This window comes from Balaenoptera borealis (genome assembly GCF_965194805.1).
Source record: "Balaenoptera borealis genome assembly, chromosome: 10".
NCBI lineage: Eukaryota > Metazoa > Chordata > Mammalia > Artiodactyla > Balaenopteridae > Balaenoptera > Balaenoptera borealis.
This window is the reverse complement of record NC_138874.1, coordinates 88,282,627-88,298,218: the sequence shown is the minus strand read 5'-3', so window position 1 is coordinate 88,298,218 and position 15,592 is coordinate 88,282,627. Positions and strand designations below refer to the sequence as shown.

The following is a 15,592-nucleotide window of genomic DNA, read 5'->3' as shown; positions in this document are numbered from 1 at the left end:
AACTAACTGTAACAATTGGTGAGTCTAGAAGACCCCACTCACTCTTTCAGTTTTACTGAGGTTTGAAATGTTTCAAATTAAAAAGTTCAAGAAAAATTTATAGCAGGCACATAATGCCAAAAAAGAAATACTGTCTTTGAAAATGTTATCTGAAGAAGCTTTCCCTCAGACCCTGCATTCTTTATCTAACTCCTGGTTAGAAGCCTTTATGGTGAGGAACAACTTCTATCACCCAACTCCATCTCTCTAGGGGCTCCTCATTCTTCACCTTTGACTCTGGGCCATTGTACAGCCCACTCTGTGATTACAGCTCAGGTAGGTAGAAGGTGGTGCCTTCCTTTCACCTGCATGCTAGGAGGAGGAGCTGGACTCTCATGGAACCTTATGGTTTCAGAGGGAGGCACTCTAGGTTGTAAGATGCCACAGGCCCTCAAAGGACATTAAGAGCACAAGTTGGAAAGAAAGCTAAGATTGCACTCTCTCAATCCACCCCCCCAACCCTGCCTTTTGCTACTCTAGATAATGGTCCTAACTAAATATCATGAGAGGAAGATTGCTATGATGTTGGCAAGAGACTGGAGCTGGGAAGGGATTAGAGAAGAAACTACAATAGGGACAGAGGTACAGCCTACATAAACTTGAGAAGTTTGTGCCTTTATGCTGAGTTCCATAATACCAGACTACATCACGTGGCTTTTAAGGTTTCTAAAAATTCTGCCAGCCTAACTGGGCCCTTACATTATTTAGGAAATGTAGGAAGACCATGTTACAGTATTCAGGCAGCTATAATAACTGCAGCTCTTAAAACCTGTCTGTCCCATTTCTAGAGAAGATGGGCTCGGTAAGCTCAAGAGTTGCTCTCACCAGAAGCCTTTTGCTAAATGGAAGAAAGAGGTAAATGTATAATTATGACTGAGAAAACCCTCTTGTCCTTCAAAGATGTGAGAAGCTGTATACAAAATCATAATCAAAAGAGCTAACCCATATTGAGTACTTCAGTACACCAGCACTACTCCAACTGTTTTCAATGATTTATCTCATAATAACCCTACGAGGTAGGTGCTGTTATTAATCCCATGTTACAGATGGAGAAACTAAAAGAAGGAGAGATTAAGTAACTCGACCAAGACCTCATAGCTAGTAAATGGCAGAGCCAGGATTCAAACCAGGCACTCTGACCAGTTTGTGCCCTAACCACTTAGCCATCCCAGCTATCTTTAAGACTTCAAAGTGATAAGCAGAATGTCAGTGTCCTACAGAGTTTTTAGACAATTTTCAAGCTATTCTTTACTATGCTTTGGAAGGTCAACAACACCCTGGGGGTTTCCTTGGTTCTCTTTGAAGGTGAAGTGGAGAAAAAAGAAATAATATGGCTTGTAACTATAACAACAAAAATTATAACCATGACCAGCATCTGAGTGCTTACCACGTGCCAGGCATTGTTTTTACTAAACACTTGATACACATTATCTTATGTAATCCTCTGGCCAACTATGCAAACTATGATTACTGTCCCATTTTATAAACAAGGAAGCAGAGACTCCTGCCCCAGGCCATAGTGCTGGGAATGGTGAAGCAGCAGGCTGACTCCGGAGCCTAGCTCTTAACCACCAAGGCATGGGGCTGCCTTGTGCAACTTGAGGACACAGACCACCAGGTAAATTTACCAATGAACTATCCAGCAAGCGGCGCAGAGCTAAGCACACAGTAAGTGCTTCACCAAGCACCAGATACCATGGAAGAGGTGGGAGATTTGGGATGGCTACTTTTCCTCTCAGGTGTTAACGGAGAGTTACAAATATGTATGGCATAGACTAAAATGGGTTTAAAATACAAGCTTTACACCTTTACTCAACATGAGCATAAAACCCTGTCAGAGAGATCCCAGGGATGACACCAGGAGGATGTCCCAGGCTTACCTGTCCCCGCATGACAGCAATCTGCTTATGGAACTGGCCCCTATCGAAACCAGGATCTTTCTGCAAAAGAAGGGCAGAAGGAGATGGAACCTGCATGAATCCCTCAGAAGAACCTGTTTTCCTCCCCCAATTAGAAACTTTCTAATAAAGAGAACCTACATGAAGCTTTGGAGACTTAGTGAAATTAACCACCACCCCAGGAACTCCCTGTTTCACACATGGGGAAATAGAGAACAAGTAACTATTTTGTCCTCAGTCTCATCATTAACTCTAAAGAACTCCAGGTGCTAGTGCTCCATTTGAAAATGAGAGCTCTGCAGAGACACTGCAGCCACATGACACAAAGGACACAAACCAGTGTGATTCATCACAGCTGCCAATTTTTTTCAAACCAACTCAAACCAGGTCTTGCTGTCCACAGGGGGGAATCTTGCTCTTCATTGGCTAACACAAGCCAGAAGGGTGTTTCCATTCTCTTTTGGCTTGTATCAGGACCAGTTAGAAAAACCACTGGAATTCTTTCTTCTATATGGTTATAAGGCTGAGGTTCCCAGGGCTAACCTTGAAGAGTTCATATAGGTCCTCCTCCAAGTCCTTGACGAAGTTAGGGTCTGATATCTTTGGAAGAATCAGATCTTTGATCTCCTGAGAGAATGGGACTTTTGCCTGGGGCAACCAGGCCCAGTAAAAAGGATCTGAAAAGAGGAAAAGTCAAAAGAAAGCTGGTGTTGAAAAAATCCCTGCCCATCTATGTCCTCCACCTATCAGAGCACTGGCAAAGGTAGGATACCGCTCTTATTTGAAACACAACAGAAAATAAAAGTTATAGGGGCTGTTAACCCTAAAGGTTACATAGTAAGTGGAGAAACTGGGCTTCAAACCCAGGTCTGCCTAATACCTTAGCCTGTGCTCTTTCCCAGACATTATATGACTTTCCAAGATGTACGCCTATCTAGAAGCAGTTACTTGTCACCGAAACATTGAGATGCTCCTTCTGAAAAGACAGACAAGTACTGCAAAGGGACTAGTGACCCTCTACTTGTATCTTTCCCTTTCTAAAAGTTTCTCAGTTATAATGGGGCAGGGGCTGGCTTCTAGAATGTCAACATGGAAGACAGAACACTGACAGCAGCTTGTATTTAGAAACACAAATAGAATAAATTATGATAAGACAGTCCTCAGAAAGAATAAGAAAAATGCAAAGCAGAGATGCGAAAACTCAACTCTGTGCTTCAAATGGGAATAATGTAAGGTAAAAATTATAATAATAGCTTACATTATGGAGTAGTTGCCATGTGCCAGCCATTGTGCTCAAGTGCATGAGCTGCATTATTTCATTAATTCTTAGAACAATCCTGTGATAGAGGAACTATTATCTTCATTGCACACACAAGAAAACTGAGACTGAGCAAGAAAAGAGCCAGACCACAGCGGTCTTGAGACTTACACGCCCTCCAGGAGTCAGGATGTTTCAGGGGGAAAGCCAGCCCATTGTCTATGGCAGCCACCTTGATAACAGGCTCCTTCACCACCACCCAGTCTGTGTCCTGAAGAGCAAGGGAAGACTAAATATTTATAGAGTCCCATCTGCCCCAGGCCCTTTAAAGTAGTAGCAAAGCATCCCATCTCAACCTCCTCAGGCATCAGTCCTTACTCAACCCCTGAACTGGTTTCCATATTGTTACCTGACTTAATACATTCATGGCACTTTGATTTGGCTAATTCAAGGTCCTCAGAGTCCCTTTCTTATCTTAGAAAAGGTGCCCTTCCCCAAGAGTTGCCACAGTCCTTGGTAACATGGGAAATGAGAATAACAAAAGATAACTATAAGCCATTCCTCCTAGGGAAAGGCAGTGAGAATCCTGCGAGTATAAAAAAAAAGAAAAGTCAATTATCAGTCAGCCAAGGTTCTTTCGTGTGGACCTTGACTCAGATGCCACTTCAGTGGTGGTGACCACATTTTCCAGTGAGATAACGGATCCGTGGAAGATAACAGCTGGCTGCTCTTGCATAAGGGAGTCTGTTCCCCTGCTTCCGTGATACATTGAAAGGAAAAGGACGAGAGCTGAGTGCAGAGAGAGTGGAGCAGACTGCCTGTGACAGCAGCCCATGTCAGACATTCCCATGACTGTCTACTTGGCTCCATGTTCAGGTTAACTAGTGCCACCACAGGAACAGGGCATGTGGGTCCAGGATACCTGCATCAGAATCCTCTGGGATACCTTATTTAAGGTGTGAAATCCTCAGTTTACCCCAGACCTAATGGAGGAAAGGCTTGTACTGATCTTACGGAAAAACCCGAGTGAACTTTTTGGCCAATCCAATAAAATCTGTACTTTTTTTTTTTGGGCCACTCTGCACAGTGTGTAGTATCTTAGTTCCCCAACCAGGGAGTGAACCCGCACCCCCTGCACTGGAAGTACAGAGTCCTAACCACTGGACCGCCAGGGAAGTCCCCTGAATCTGTACTATTTTTAGTAAGCTCTTCAGGTGACTCTGATGTACAGAATTTGAGAAACACTATTACAAAAGGAAGTAAAAACACTATGAGAATGTGTTAACTAACCTTATTGTGGTAAACATTTTGCAATATATACATCAAATCATCACATTGTACATCTTAAACTTGCACAATATTATATGTCAATCATATCTCAATAAAGCTGGAAGAAAAAAAAAACACTATAAAGAATAAAAGCCAACCTCACTCTCCTTCTCCAGGTAGCCTTCCTGCTAATTTTGTTAAATGTGCAGATTGAACAGGGATGGGGAAGTGTGGTGGAGTATAAAAGCAATGAGAGGGTAAAGAAAGTTGCAGGAAGCAGCTTTTTCTAAACTGATGTTCTGTGGAATTGTATTCTTGTGAGAAAAGTATTCCATGGTCAAAAGGTTTAGAAATCACTGAGCCAAACAAAATCACACAGGTCCACTAATGCACTATTTCTCAGACCTCTACTGTGCTACTATGCAATGTGAATCTCAAAAAAAGGCACAAAGTATGTAATATGTTCCAAACTTATTTGTACTTTTCTTCATTCTATCCCTATCATTAGCAGGATATTCCTTAAAAAACAAATTGAGAAAAGCTCTTCCAAATATTAACCTATCAATTTTAAAGACATGTGCTATCCTGATTCCTCTGAACTTATGTGACCTAAATATCACCCCACTACATGCTTTCATATTATGCATATACTACACCTCATCCTCTCCTTCAAGATATAGATCAACCGCTTACCCGAGAGCTAGCACTATCCATTGGACAGTCATATTTAATCAGCCAGTTGTCATTGCCTCGATCTGTGAACAGAAATATGAAGTTAGTAGAAAAAACTGGGGTGATTTTCACTTTCAGCAATGATGAACTAGATATTCTGGACACTTGGGGACCAATCATCCTACTAAGAACAACTACAAAAAACAGATAAAATATTTTTATTCTTATTTATTTATTTATTTATTGGCCACACCGCACGGGATCTTAAGTTCCCTGACCAGGGATTGAACCCACTCCCCCTGCAGTAGAAGCGTGGTCTTAACCACTGGACCGCCAGGGAAGTCCCTGGATAAAATATTTTTAAATCTCTTGAAGGCACTGGAGATTTTACAAGACCCTTAAGAGTTAAAGTGTCATGATCTGGGAGAAAAAGGTAATCCAGAGAGGGGAGTCCAGCATTCGTGACTTCTTTTCTCTTACAGCACCTGCTGATTTGGGAAGAGGTGGCTACGAGGTGGCTAGAGGTAGAGCAGTGTTCTAATAGCGCTGGGGACCTAGGGAGACAAAGTTGTAGCCTGGTGACGGATAAGGTGGGGGAACCCTGGTAAATCATCCATGTTTTTGGTTGAAACCTGAAAGGCTACAACCCTGGAAGTAAGCAGAATTTCCCCACAATACCTGAAGTTAAAGTGATCCTGGGTTGCTGATGACCCTAGCTGCTTGCCAAAAGCAAACATCTCCTTCCAGACAAGATTTATACCAACATCCTAGGCCTCCAAATGTTTCTATAATTTCTGATATACGATATCTGACAATTAAAAATAACGAGGTATACAAAGAGACAACATGACACAAATAAAAACAAGAAAAACAAAAGAAAATTAAAACAAATCTACAGGGGCCCCAAATAATGAACATATAGACTCTGAAATGTTCAAGGTAAAATCATTAATATGTTTAAGAAGATAAAAGGCAAGATTAAGAACATCAGCAGAAAACAGGAATCTATAAAAAGAATCAAAAATTCAAAATATTAAAAATACAGTTACCAAAATTAAGAACTCAATAGATAAGTTTAATAGCAGATTGTGCTAAAGAAAGTAGTGATTTGAAAGACAGACCACAAGAAATAAACCAGAATAAAGCACCCAGGAAAAAAAGATATATACATGAATGTATATCTAACAACATATAATTTGGAGTCCCAGAAGGAACAGAGAGAAAAATGGGCAGAAGTAATATTTAAAGAGACAATAGCTGAGAATTTTCCAAAAGTGACAAAACATATCAAACTATAGATTCAAGGAAGCCTGTATATACAAAGGAAAATATACCTAGGTATATCACGGTAAAAATGTTGAAAACCAAACACAGAGTAAATCTCAAAAGAATCTAGAGAAAAAGACAGATTACATTCGAAAAGGCAACAATAATATGGACGACTTACTTCTCCACAGAAACCATGGGAGCAAGAAGATAACGGAATGTTTTTTAAATACTGCTAGAAGAAAATAATTGCCAATCCCAAATTCTATACCCAGCAAAAATATTCCTCAAAAATGAAGGTGAAATAAAGATATTTTCAGACAAACAAAAATAGGAAATTAATCACCAGCAGACTAGTACCTCAAAATAATAAAAGTCATACATGAAAAACCCACAGCAAACATCATACTCAGTGGTGAAAAGACCAAAAGCTCTTCTTCTAAGATCCTGAACAAAGCAAAAATGCCCACTTTTACCATTTCTATTCAACATAGTACTGAAAAACCAGAGCATTATGCAAGAAAAAGAAATAAAAGGCATCCAAACCGGAAATAAAAAGGTAAAATTATCTGTTTGTAGATGATATGATCTTATATGTAGAAAACCCTAAAGATTCCACAAAAAACTGTTAGAACCAATAAATAAACTCAGCAAAAGTATCAGGATACCAAGTAGACCGCAAAAATCAGTTGCATTTCTATTCAATAACAATGAACAATCCAAAAAAGGAAATTAAGAAACAAATCCAGGGACTTCCCTGGTAGCGCAGTGGTTAAGAATCCACCTGCCAATGCAGGGAACACAGGTTCAAGTCCTGGTCCGGGAAGATCCCACATGCCACAGAGCAACTAAGCCCGTGCGCCACAACTACTGAGCCTGCGCTCTAGAGCCTGCGAGCCACAACTACCAAGCCCACGCACCGCAACTACTGAAGCCTGCATGCCTAGAGCCTGTGCTCCGCAACAAGAGGAGCTGCTGCAAGGAAAAGGACGCATACCGCAATGAAGAATAGCCCCCACTCGCCGCAACTAGAGAAAGCCTGTGTGCAGCAATGAAGACCCAATGCAGCCAAAAACAAAAAAAGAAAAAAAAGACTCTGTGCTCCCAACGCAGGGGGCCCAGGTTCGATCTCTGGTCAGGGAACTAGATCCTGCACGCTGCAACTAAAAGATCCCACATGCCGCAACAAAGATCCCATGTGCCACAACTAAGAGCAACAAAGATCCCATGTGCCACAACTAAGACCCAGAGCAGCCAAATAAATAAATATTTTTAAAAAAGAAAGAAAGAAATCCATTTACAATAGCATCAAAAAGAATAAAATACTTAGAAATTAGTTTACCAAGGAGGTGAAAGACTTGCATAATGAACACTACAAAACATTGCTGAAAGAAATTAAAGAAGACATAAATAAATGGAAAGACACCCCATGTTCATAGAATGGAAGACTTAATATTGTTAAGATATCAATACTACTTGAAGTGAAGCAACCTAGAAATTTAACTCAAGTCTATAAAAATCCCAATGATCTTTTTTGCAGAAATAGAAAAACTCACCCTAAAATTCATATTGAATCTCAAGGGACCCCGAATAGCCAAAACAATCCAGAAAAGGAACAAAGTTGGAGGATTCACATTTCCTCCAAAACTTTCAAACTTACTACAAAACTTACTACGAAGCTATAGTAATCAAAACAGTGTGGTACTGGCATAAAGACAGACCAATGGACTAGAATAGAGACTCTAGAAATAAACCTTTGCATTTATGATCAAACAATTTTTGACAAGGGTAGGAAGACCATTCAATAGGGAAAAGACTGTGTTTTCAACAAATGGTGCTGGGAAAACTGGATATCTACATATACAAGAATGAAGTTGGATCCTTACCTAACATCATAAACAAAACTTAACTCAAAATGGATCCATGACCTAAATCTAAGACCTAAAACTATAAAATTCATAGAAGAAAACATAGGGCAAAGCTTCACGACATTGGATTTGGCAGTGATTTCTTAGATATGACACGAAAGGTATAGATTAAAAAAAGGAAAAAAAATACTTCATGAAAAATTTTAAATTAATTGCATCAAAAGACACTATCAACAGAATAAAAAGGCAACCCACAGAATGGGAGGAAATAGTTGCAAGTCATGTATCTGATAAGGGATTAATATCCAAAATATATAAAGAACTCCTACAACTCAACAAAAATAAAACAACCCAATTCAAAGATGGGCAAAGGACTTGAACAGACATTTCTCCGAAGAAGAAATGCAAATGGCCAAAAAGCACATGAAAAGATGTTCAAGATCACTATCATTAGGGAAATGCAAATCAAAACTACAATGAGATACCACCTCATACCTATTAGGATGGCTACTATCAAAAAAACAGAAAATAACAAGTGATGGTGAAGATGTGGACAAATTGGAACTCTTGTGCACTGCTGATGGGAATGTAAAATGGTGCACCTGCTATGGAAAACAGTATGGCGGTTCCTAAAAAAATTCTCAACATAGAATTACCATATGATACAGCAATTCCACTTCTGGGTATACACTCAAAAGAACAGAAAGCAGGGTTTCAAAGATATTTGTACACCCACGTTCATAGCAGAATTATTCACAATAGCTAAAACGTGGAAGCAACCATGAAGCAAGTTTCTGTAGACAGATTAATGGATGAGTGAAATGTGGTATATAGACACAATGGACTACTATTCAGCCTTAAAAAGGAAAGAAATTCTGACACAGCCTACAATATGAATGAACTTTGAGGACATTATGCTAAGTGAATAAGCCAGTCAGAGAATGAAAATGCTGTATAAGTCCACTTAGATGAGGTATTTAAAGACAAAACTGTCCTGTGATAGGCCGGGCTACCATGAATGACTAGAGATCAAGGATAAGAGGACTCTTCGCGTTGCTTTGGAAGAGCCAAAGTGTCTTCTGTCTGGGACCGGGAAAGAGGCAAAGATAAAACGTAAATACTCACCACTTCTGATAACTACACATGATGTGCCTGAACAAGGCTTGTCTAGGAAAAGTATTTTCAAGACCCTCTCCAAATGTGCATAACCCTTATGTATTAGACTAAACTCATCCTGATAGGGTACTCTGATACTAAGCTCTGCAAGCCTCCAGGTCTCCCCCGTGCCTCATCACAGTCTGGCACAGGGCACAGGACCACCCACAGCTGCTCACCAGTGTTGCGGATGATGTAATCCAGCACCACCAACCGTTCAAACTGCAGCAGTAGTTGCCGGTTAGTGTTCTCAGGGAGAGGTTCTGCTTCAAAACGACGTAGCCAGTAGTCTGCATCTTTGTACCCTTCAACAAAGAGCTGGAATGAACCAACCTGCAACCAAAAAGGAAGAATAAAGGTATTTCCCTACAGCCCAAGTGCAAAGATCCCAGGAGTAAGCCAGGTACCCACTAAGGCCCTGTGGAGTTTATATCAGGAAAGGGTTGTGACAGTAATTGCTCATCCAAATTCAGGAAGCCCAGCTAAATGGTCCAGAGGAGTAAAGTGAGAAAGTTAGGGTCTCTTTAGAGAATTATTCCTCAAACCTTAGGCCCTTAACAGAAATGAGCAAGACAGAAGCCTCCGGGCAGGCTATTCAAGTGTCCATAGGTAAGTCTGTAGACACATTGCTTCATCACTTGGATGATTATGCCACTATAAATCATCACCTTTGGTAAGCCACCGAGGCGCAGTCTATACCTTTGGCGGTAGCCCGATGCGGTTAAACCGCTGCCCAACTTTTGGCACTTTTTCCAGCGCAAGCCGCTTGCCCCTGGACTTCACTCGGTCAATGGCACTATAGTTGAAGGTCTCACTGGCCAGGTATACTACCTACAGTGGAAACAGAAGAGACACCTAGGTTAAAGTCAAATTTAAGGAACTATACCACTATGGCAGAGAATAGCTAGATGCTCACCAATACTGTTCCTCTTCCGCACGTAGAAGGAATGCATTTCTCAGCCTTTCTAGCTGCCAGGATAGAGTATATGACTAGTTCAGGTCAACAGAATGTTGACAAAGTGATGTATGCCCGTTACTTCCAGGCCTGGCCCCTAAAATCTCCCATGATCTTTAGTTCACGTTCCCCAATCTGTGCAGCTGGAAATGAAGGGCTCTGAGAAGGCAAAACCACATCATGGAAGGATCCTAGATCTCTTGCCGCTACCTGGAGTGACATGGGATCTAGGAGAGCTGCCTAACTGGCATGGGTCTTGATGTGAGCAAGAACTCCTACTGTGTTAAACCACTGCAATTCAGGGGTTGTTACAGCAGCTAGCATGAATTACCCTGACCACTACAGCTACTTCCTGGGTTAGGAGAAGATGGCCCAGTGCCTATTTTCTCTTCAAATAAAAACAAATTGCAATTTACTCTATACTCTTTTATTTCCTGTTGAATTCTGTACTATGTACAATTATTTACATTCAAAAATTAAACAAATATTAAAATTGGTTTTAATTTTTAGTGAGTTGCTATATATTTACATAGACTGTATCTAGAATATTACACAAGAAACTAGTAACAACAGCTGCCTCTGAGGAAGGAAACCAAGTGGCTGGAAGACAGGGGTGGGAGAGAGGCTGAATTACTCTTCTTTGTTTACTCTACTGTGCCTTCTAATTTTTGCACTAGATGCATGCATTACCTATTCAAAAAAAATTTTTAATAGGCCACCAATATTACACTTGATTGTCAAACTGCAGTGATATCACTGTAATCCATAATCCATATGTGTGTCCATTATCACACTTATCACATTGTCTCGTGATTATCCATTTGTATATCTAACTTGTTTCTTTTTTTTTTTTTTTATAAATTTTTTTTTTTTATAGCTACTTTATTTTATTTATTTATTTATTTATTTATTTATTTATTTTTGGCTGTGTTGGGTCTTCGGTTCGTGCGAGGGCTTTCTCTAGTTACGGCAAGTGGGGGCCACTCTTCATCGCGGTGCGCGGGCCTCTCACTATCGCGGCCCCTCCCGTTGCGGGGCACAGGCTCCAGACGCGCAGGCTCAGTAGTTGTGGCTCACGGGCCCAGCTGCTCCGTGGCATGTGGGATCTTCCCAGACCAGGGCTCGAACCCGTGTCCCCTGCATTAGCAGGCAGATTCTCAACCACTGCGCCACCAGGGAAGCCCTCTAACTTGTTTCTTAAGACTAAAGAAATGTGGGGTGGATGAGAACATCTTATTTACATTAGCATCCCTAGTACCTAACACAGTGCCTGGCACATGCTCATTTATTAAGTGAATGAATGAATGAGTTACGAGCTTCTTTCAGAGATAGCTATAAGTGAGTTTTACCATATAAATACCTAAAATCAAATTTATAAGAAAATTCTTTTTCTAAGCCTTGCAAAATTCATTACAAATAACTAATTATTTTGCCCCCGAAATCTCAAAGACAGCGTAAAATAATTCCCTTCCTCCCATCCATCCATCCATCCAGTTTTAACAGAGTACCTAAAACGGATGTGCAAAGTACTGTAGGTTAGCACTCTCTGCCTTACAAATCTGGAAACACAGGCACAGGAATAAAGGGGAAAAAAGGCTTTCCTAAGACTACCTTGCCAGTTTCCATGGTGAAAACACTGGCTCTCAAGCCATAAACCACCCTTTCCCCCCATCAGATTTATTTTTGATCAATGTTTGTAACAAACCACTCTTTCCCTATGACTAATGAAACTATCACAACCTGAAACCTTGCAGGAACAGAGAGCAGAGATAGCGATCGAGTGAGAATTACAGCCTTACTGTTTGAAGCTCCATCTCAAGTGAGCCCCGTTTCCATAGTGACAGATGCTCTGATCAACTGGATAGAATCCTGTCACAAGGGTGGGGAGGGAGGGAGGGGAGAGATTTCCTCTTACTATTGTCCAACAGCTGTAATGTAAAGCTTGCAAATATATGTGGGTTTTTTTGGCTTGTTTGTTTTGTTTTAGCATTATTCATTTATTTATTTTTGGCTGCGTTGGGTCTTCATTGCTGTGCATGGACTTGCTCTAGTTGTGGTGAGCGGGGGCTACTCTTCATTGTGGTGCATGGGCTTCTCAGCACAGTGGCTTCTCTTGTTGCGGCTTCTCTTGCTGCGGAGCACAGGCTCTAGGAGCGCAGGCTTCAGTAGCTGTGGTGCACAGGCTCAGTAGTTGTAGCTCGCGGGCTCTAGAGCGCAGGCTCAGTAGTTGTGGCGCACGGGCTTAGCTGCTCCACAGCATGTGGGATCTTCCTGGACCAGGGCTCGAACCTGTGTCCCCTGCATTGGCAGGCAGATTCTTAACCACTGCGCCACCAGGCACAAGTCCCACAAATGTATGTTAAGCTTGCAAAGTTCTGTCTCATCTCAGTCTCATGGAAGACAAGTGTTTTTGTTGTTGATTTTTTGATGTAAAAGATCCTCAGGCCTTATTAAAGTTCTCTAACAGGGAAAGAGAAAGCCCAGAGATATGGAAGAAAGGGATTGTGTGACATTAATTATTAGAATAGTCATAAAAATACCACAGGTGAAGATGTATGGAGTGTTTACACTGTGCCAGCTGCTGGGCTACATGTTCAACATGGATTAACTTGTGCAATCTTCATAGCCACTCTCTAAAGTAGGACCTCTTTATGTCCCTATTTTTATAGTGAGGAGACTGAATGGGCAGGAGATATGGGGGTGACTTGCCCAAGGGTCACCCAGTAAAGAGCTGCAGCACCAGAATTTGGACTCAAGCCCTCTGATTCTTAGGCACTGCACTTGAGAAGCACAGGCAAAGCAGACAGGCACAGGGCATGGGTGGTCTGCTATTTACCTAGCAAAGAAAGGAAATTACAGTGATGAGCATGGAGTACTTAGAAGCATTTCTAGAGTCTAGGAGGGGCCTAGTAGGAGGATTTCAGGTTAGGCAGGAGATCTTAGGATCTTTAATTATCATACAAGATGTTCAATGTGCCGTTTAACTATACACACACAGAGAGAACTAAGTATAAAGGGAAGGAATGAGCTGCACAAGGCCAGGCAGTGACTTAGGTGTCAGATGGGAGCTACAAGCCCGGAACTACAATCAAACATTCTCTCCATTGGCCTGAGGTTGGGGGATCTCTGTTACTGTTTTTTCATGGTTTGGTATCTATCCACTGATTCAGCTGGTACTTAAGAAATGCTTACTGTAAGTATAGTACTTTGCTAGGTGCTGAGAATGAGAGAAGGAAATTTCAAGAAGTGGTCCCTGACTTCTACAACCTTAACAAATTAGTTGGCTTATTTGAAGTTTGGTGGCAAAGGAGCAGACACAGTTAAACATCCACAACAATCACATTTTCTTCTAACATACCCTGGGAAAACAGAAAAAACAGATTTGAAGGGAAGCTCCTGTCTGCTGATCAGGCTCTTTGCCCCCAGCCTGCTATCTAAACCGGCAAAGAAAACCTCAAGCAGGGGTTTTTAATCTAGATCCTATGGGTCAAAGGGTGGACTTCAACTTGTCTATGAACCATCCTCCTGAAATTATATGCAATAATTGCAAATATATGTATTTTTTGTGGGAACAAGATTTATAGCTTTTATCAGATTTTCAAAGAGGATTAAGACCCAGAGATACAAAGATGCCCCTGCAGCCTTAAAGCATCAGATCAGAGTTTCACCTCAAGTTATTACTAAATCTCAGGGAGCCACATACTAAATGAGTGACGATGTGTCCTTAGATGTTCATATGCTGACCAGCAGATTTCTTCCCCTCAGAACCCTTGGAAGGTCTCATGAGACACCCTGTAGTACAGGGGTTCTTAACCTAGTGTCAGTAAACTTCCTGAAACTGTATGCAATAAATTCTATATTAAAGCATGTTTTTGCAAGGGGCGAGGGGGCGGGGGCCGCGTATGGTCCAGACCCTTCAATAGAACCTCAGCTAAGTCTATAACACATACAAGGTATGTACAAATCCATTCTAAGTGTGGAATTGCCTAGATCTGGGAACCCGATTTTGTTATGTTCAGACAAGTACCAGAATTCCATAGCATAAAGATGGGTGAGGAGAATTTCATGTCAGTTCCCTGTAGGTGTTCAGGCCAGACCTTTACTCTAACCCTCAGCCAATCCTAGAGTCCTCCTTGGCAGACCTTGCATTAGTGCTTAGCTGACATCAGCTAGTCCATTCTAGACTATATCTAAATCCTGGAATAGCTCAGAAATCTAACAGAGTAAGCTACAAAAGTAGCTAGGTTTCTAACCAGCTTGGGGTTACCTGGGATCCAAAGACCCAGGGAGCCCATACATGTGCATCAGGTCAGTGAACTTCCTGAAACTGTGTGCAGAAAATTTATGTGTATCCTTCTCAGGATAGCTTTCATCACATGATCAAACCATGAGCTTAAACCTACCACCCCCACCAAAAAAAAGGGCTGAGAACCCTAGACTCAGGGCACAAATAGCCCTCACTGGATCTAGCAGTCCCACTAACACGTAGCAGGGCTTAGGTCCAGGAAAACTCTGGCCAGGCAGTAAGGCTTCCTGGAGACTAACCTTTGTACGGGGTACAATGTTCAGTTCCAGTTTTTGGTCCACCAGGCTGGCCCCTGCCTCTGAGAGATAGCCCTGGTTGAGGACAAGGCAGTCACGGCCAAAGCAGCAGGGACAGCACAGCTTTTGTAGCCACTTGGTCCACTTAGGATTAAGATGCCCATATGGCTCTTCATTCTTGGGTTTGAAAACAGCAATGATTTTCTACAGAGACAAAAGAAAAAGAGGATGTTAAAGGCAAGTTGATTAAAGTAGCTCACAGACCAGGTCAGCAGGAATCTAGAAAGAAATGAGGGGGCATAGGCAGACAATCCCTACGTACAGTTAGACACTGGCTTCTCCCCCAGCTTGTAAGGGGAAGACACCAGCTCACATGAGCAGCTGAGAGACCACCTGCCAGAAAGGGCTGTGGCCAGAGAAGGTGCCAAGTCTGATATATACGGTACAACAGATTCTAACACCATCAAACCCCAACTTCTAAGGTACACTCATACATGCTGTTGCTCTGCATCAATTATGGAAAGACTCAAAAAAGTATTAACTGAAAGGAAATTAGTAAGGTCTTATAGAATGAGGTTAAGAAAATTCTTTCATCAATGGTAGTTTCCTCTATTGGCCTTACTATTCCACACCCACCCCCTCCGCGTGTTAACAAACCTTAAAAAAGTTT

The 15,592-nt window shown here is 41.6% G+C and overlaps 1 protein-coding gene across 1 annotated transcript in view; it reads right to left on the bottom strand.

The window, feature by feature from the left end:
* PI4K2A (phosphatidylinositol 4-kinase type 2 alpha) overlaps positions 1-15,592 on the bottom strand; it is a 28,195-nt gene that overhangs the window by 4,323 nt on the left and 8,280 nt on the right. The window contains exons 2-8 of the mRNA XM_082408135.1: positions 14,926-15,126; positions 10,125-10,256; positions 9,605-9,758; positions 5,158-5,219; positions 3,367-3,466; positions 2,481-2,614; positions 1,920-1,979 (exon numbers count right to left, since the gene is read on the bottom strand). Coding sequence (XP_082264261.1) covers positions 1,920-1,979; positions 2,481-2,614; positions 3,367-3,466; positions 5,158-5,219; positions 9,605-9,758; positions 10,125-10,256; positions 14,926-15,126 — 843 coding nt within the window. The remainder of the gene's footprint in view (positions 1-1,919; positions 1,980-2,480; positions 2,615-3,366; positions 3,467-5,157; positions 5,220-9,604; positions 9,759-10,124; positions 10,257-14,925; positions 15,127-15,592) is intronic.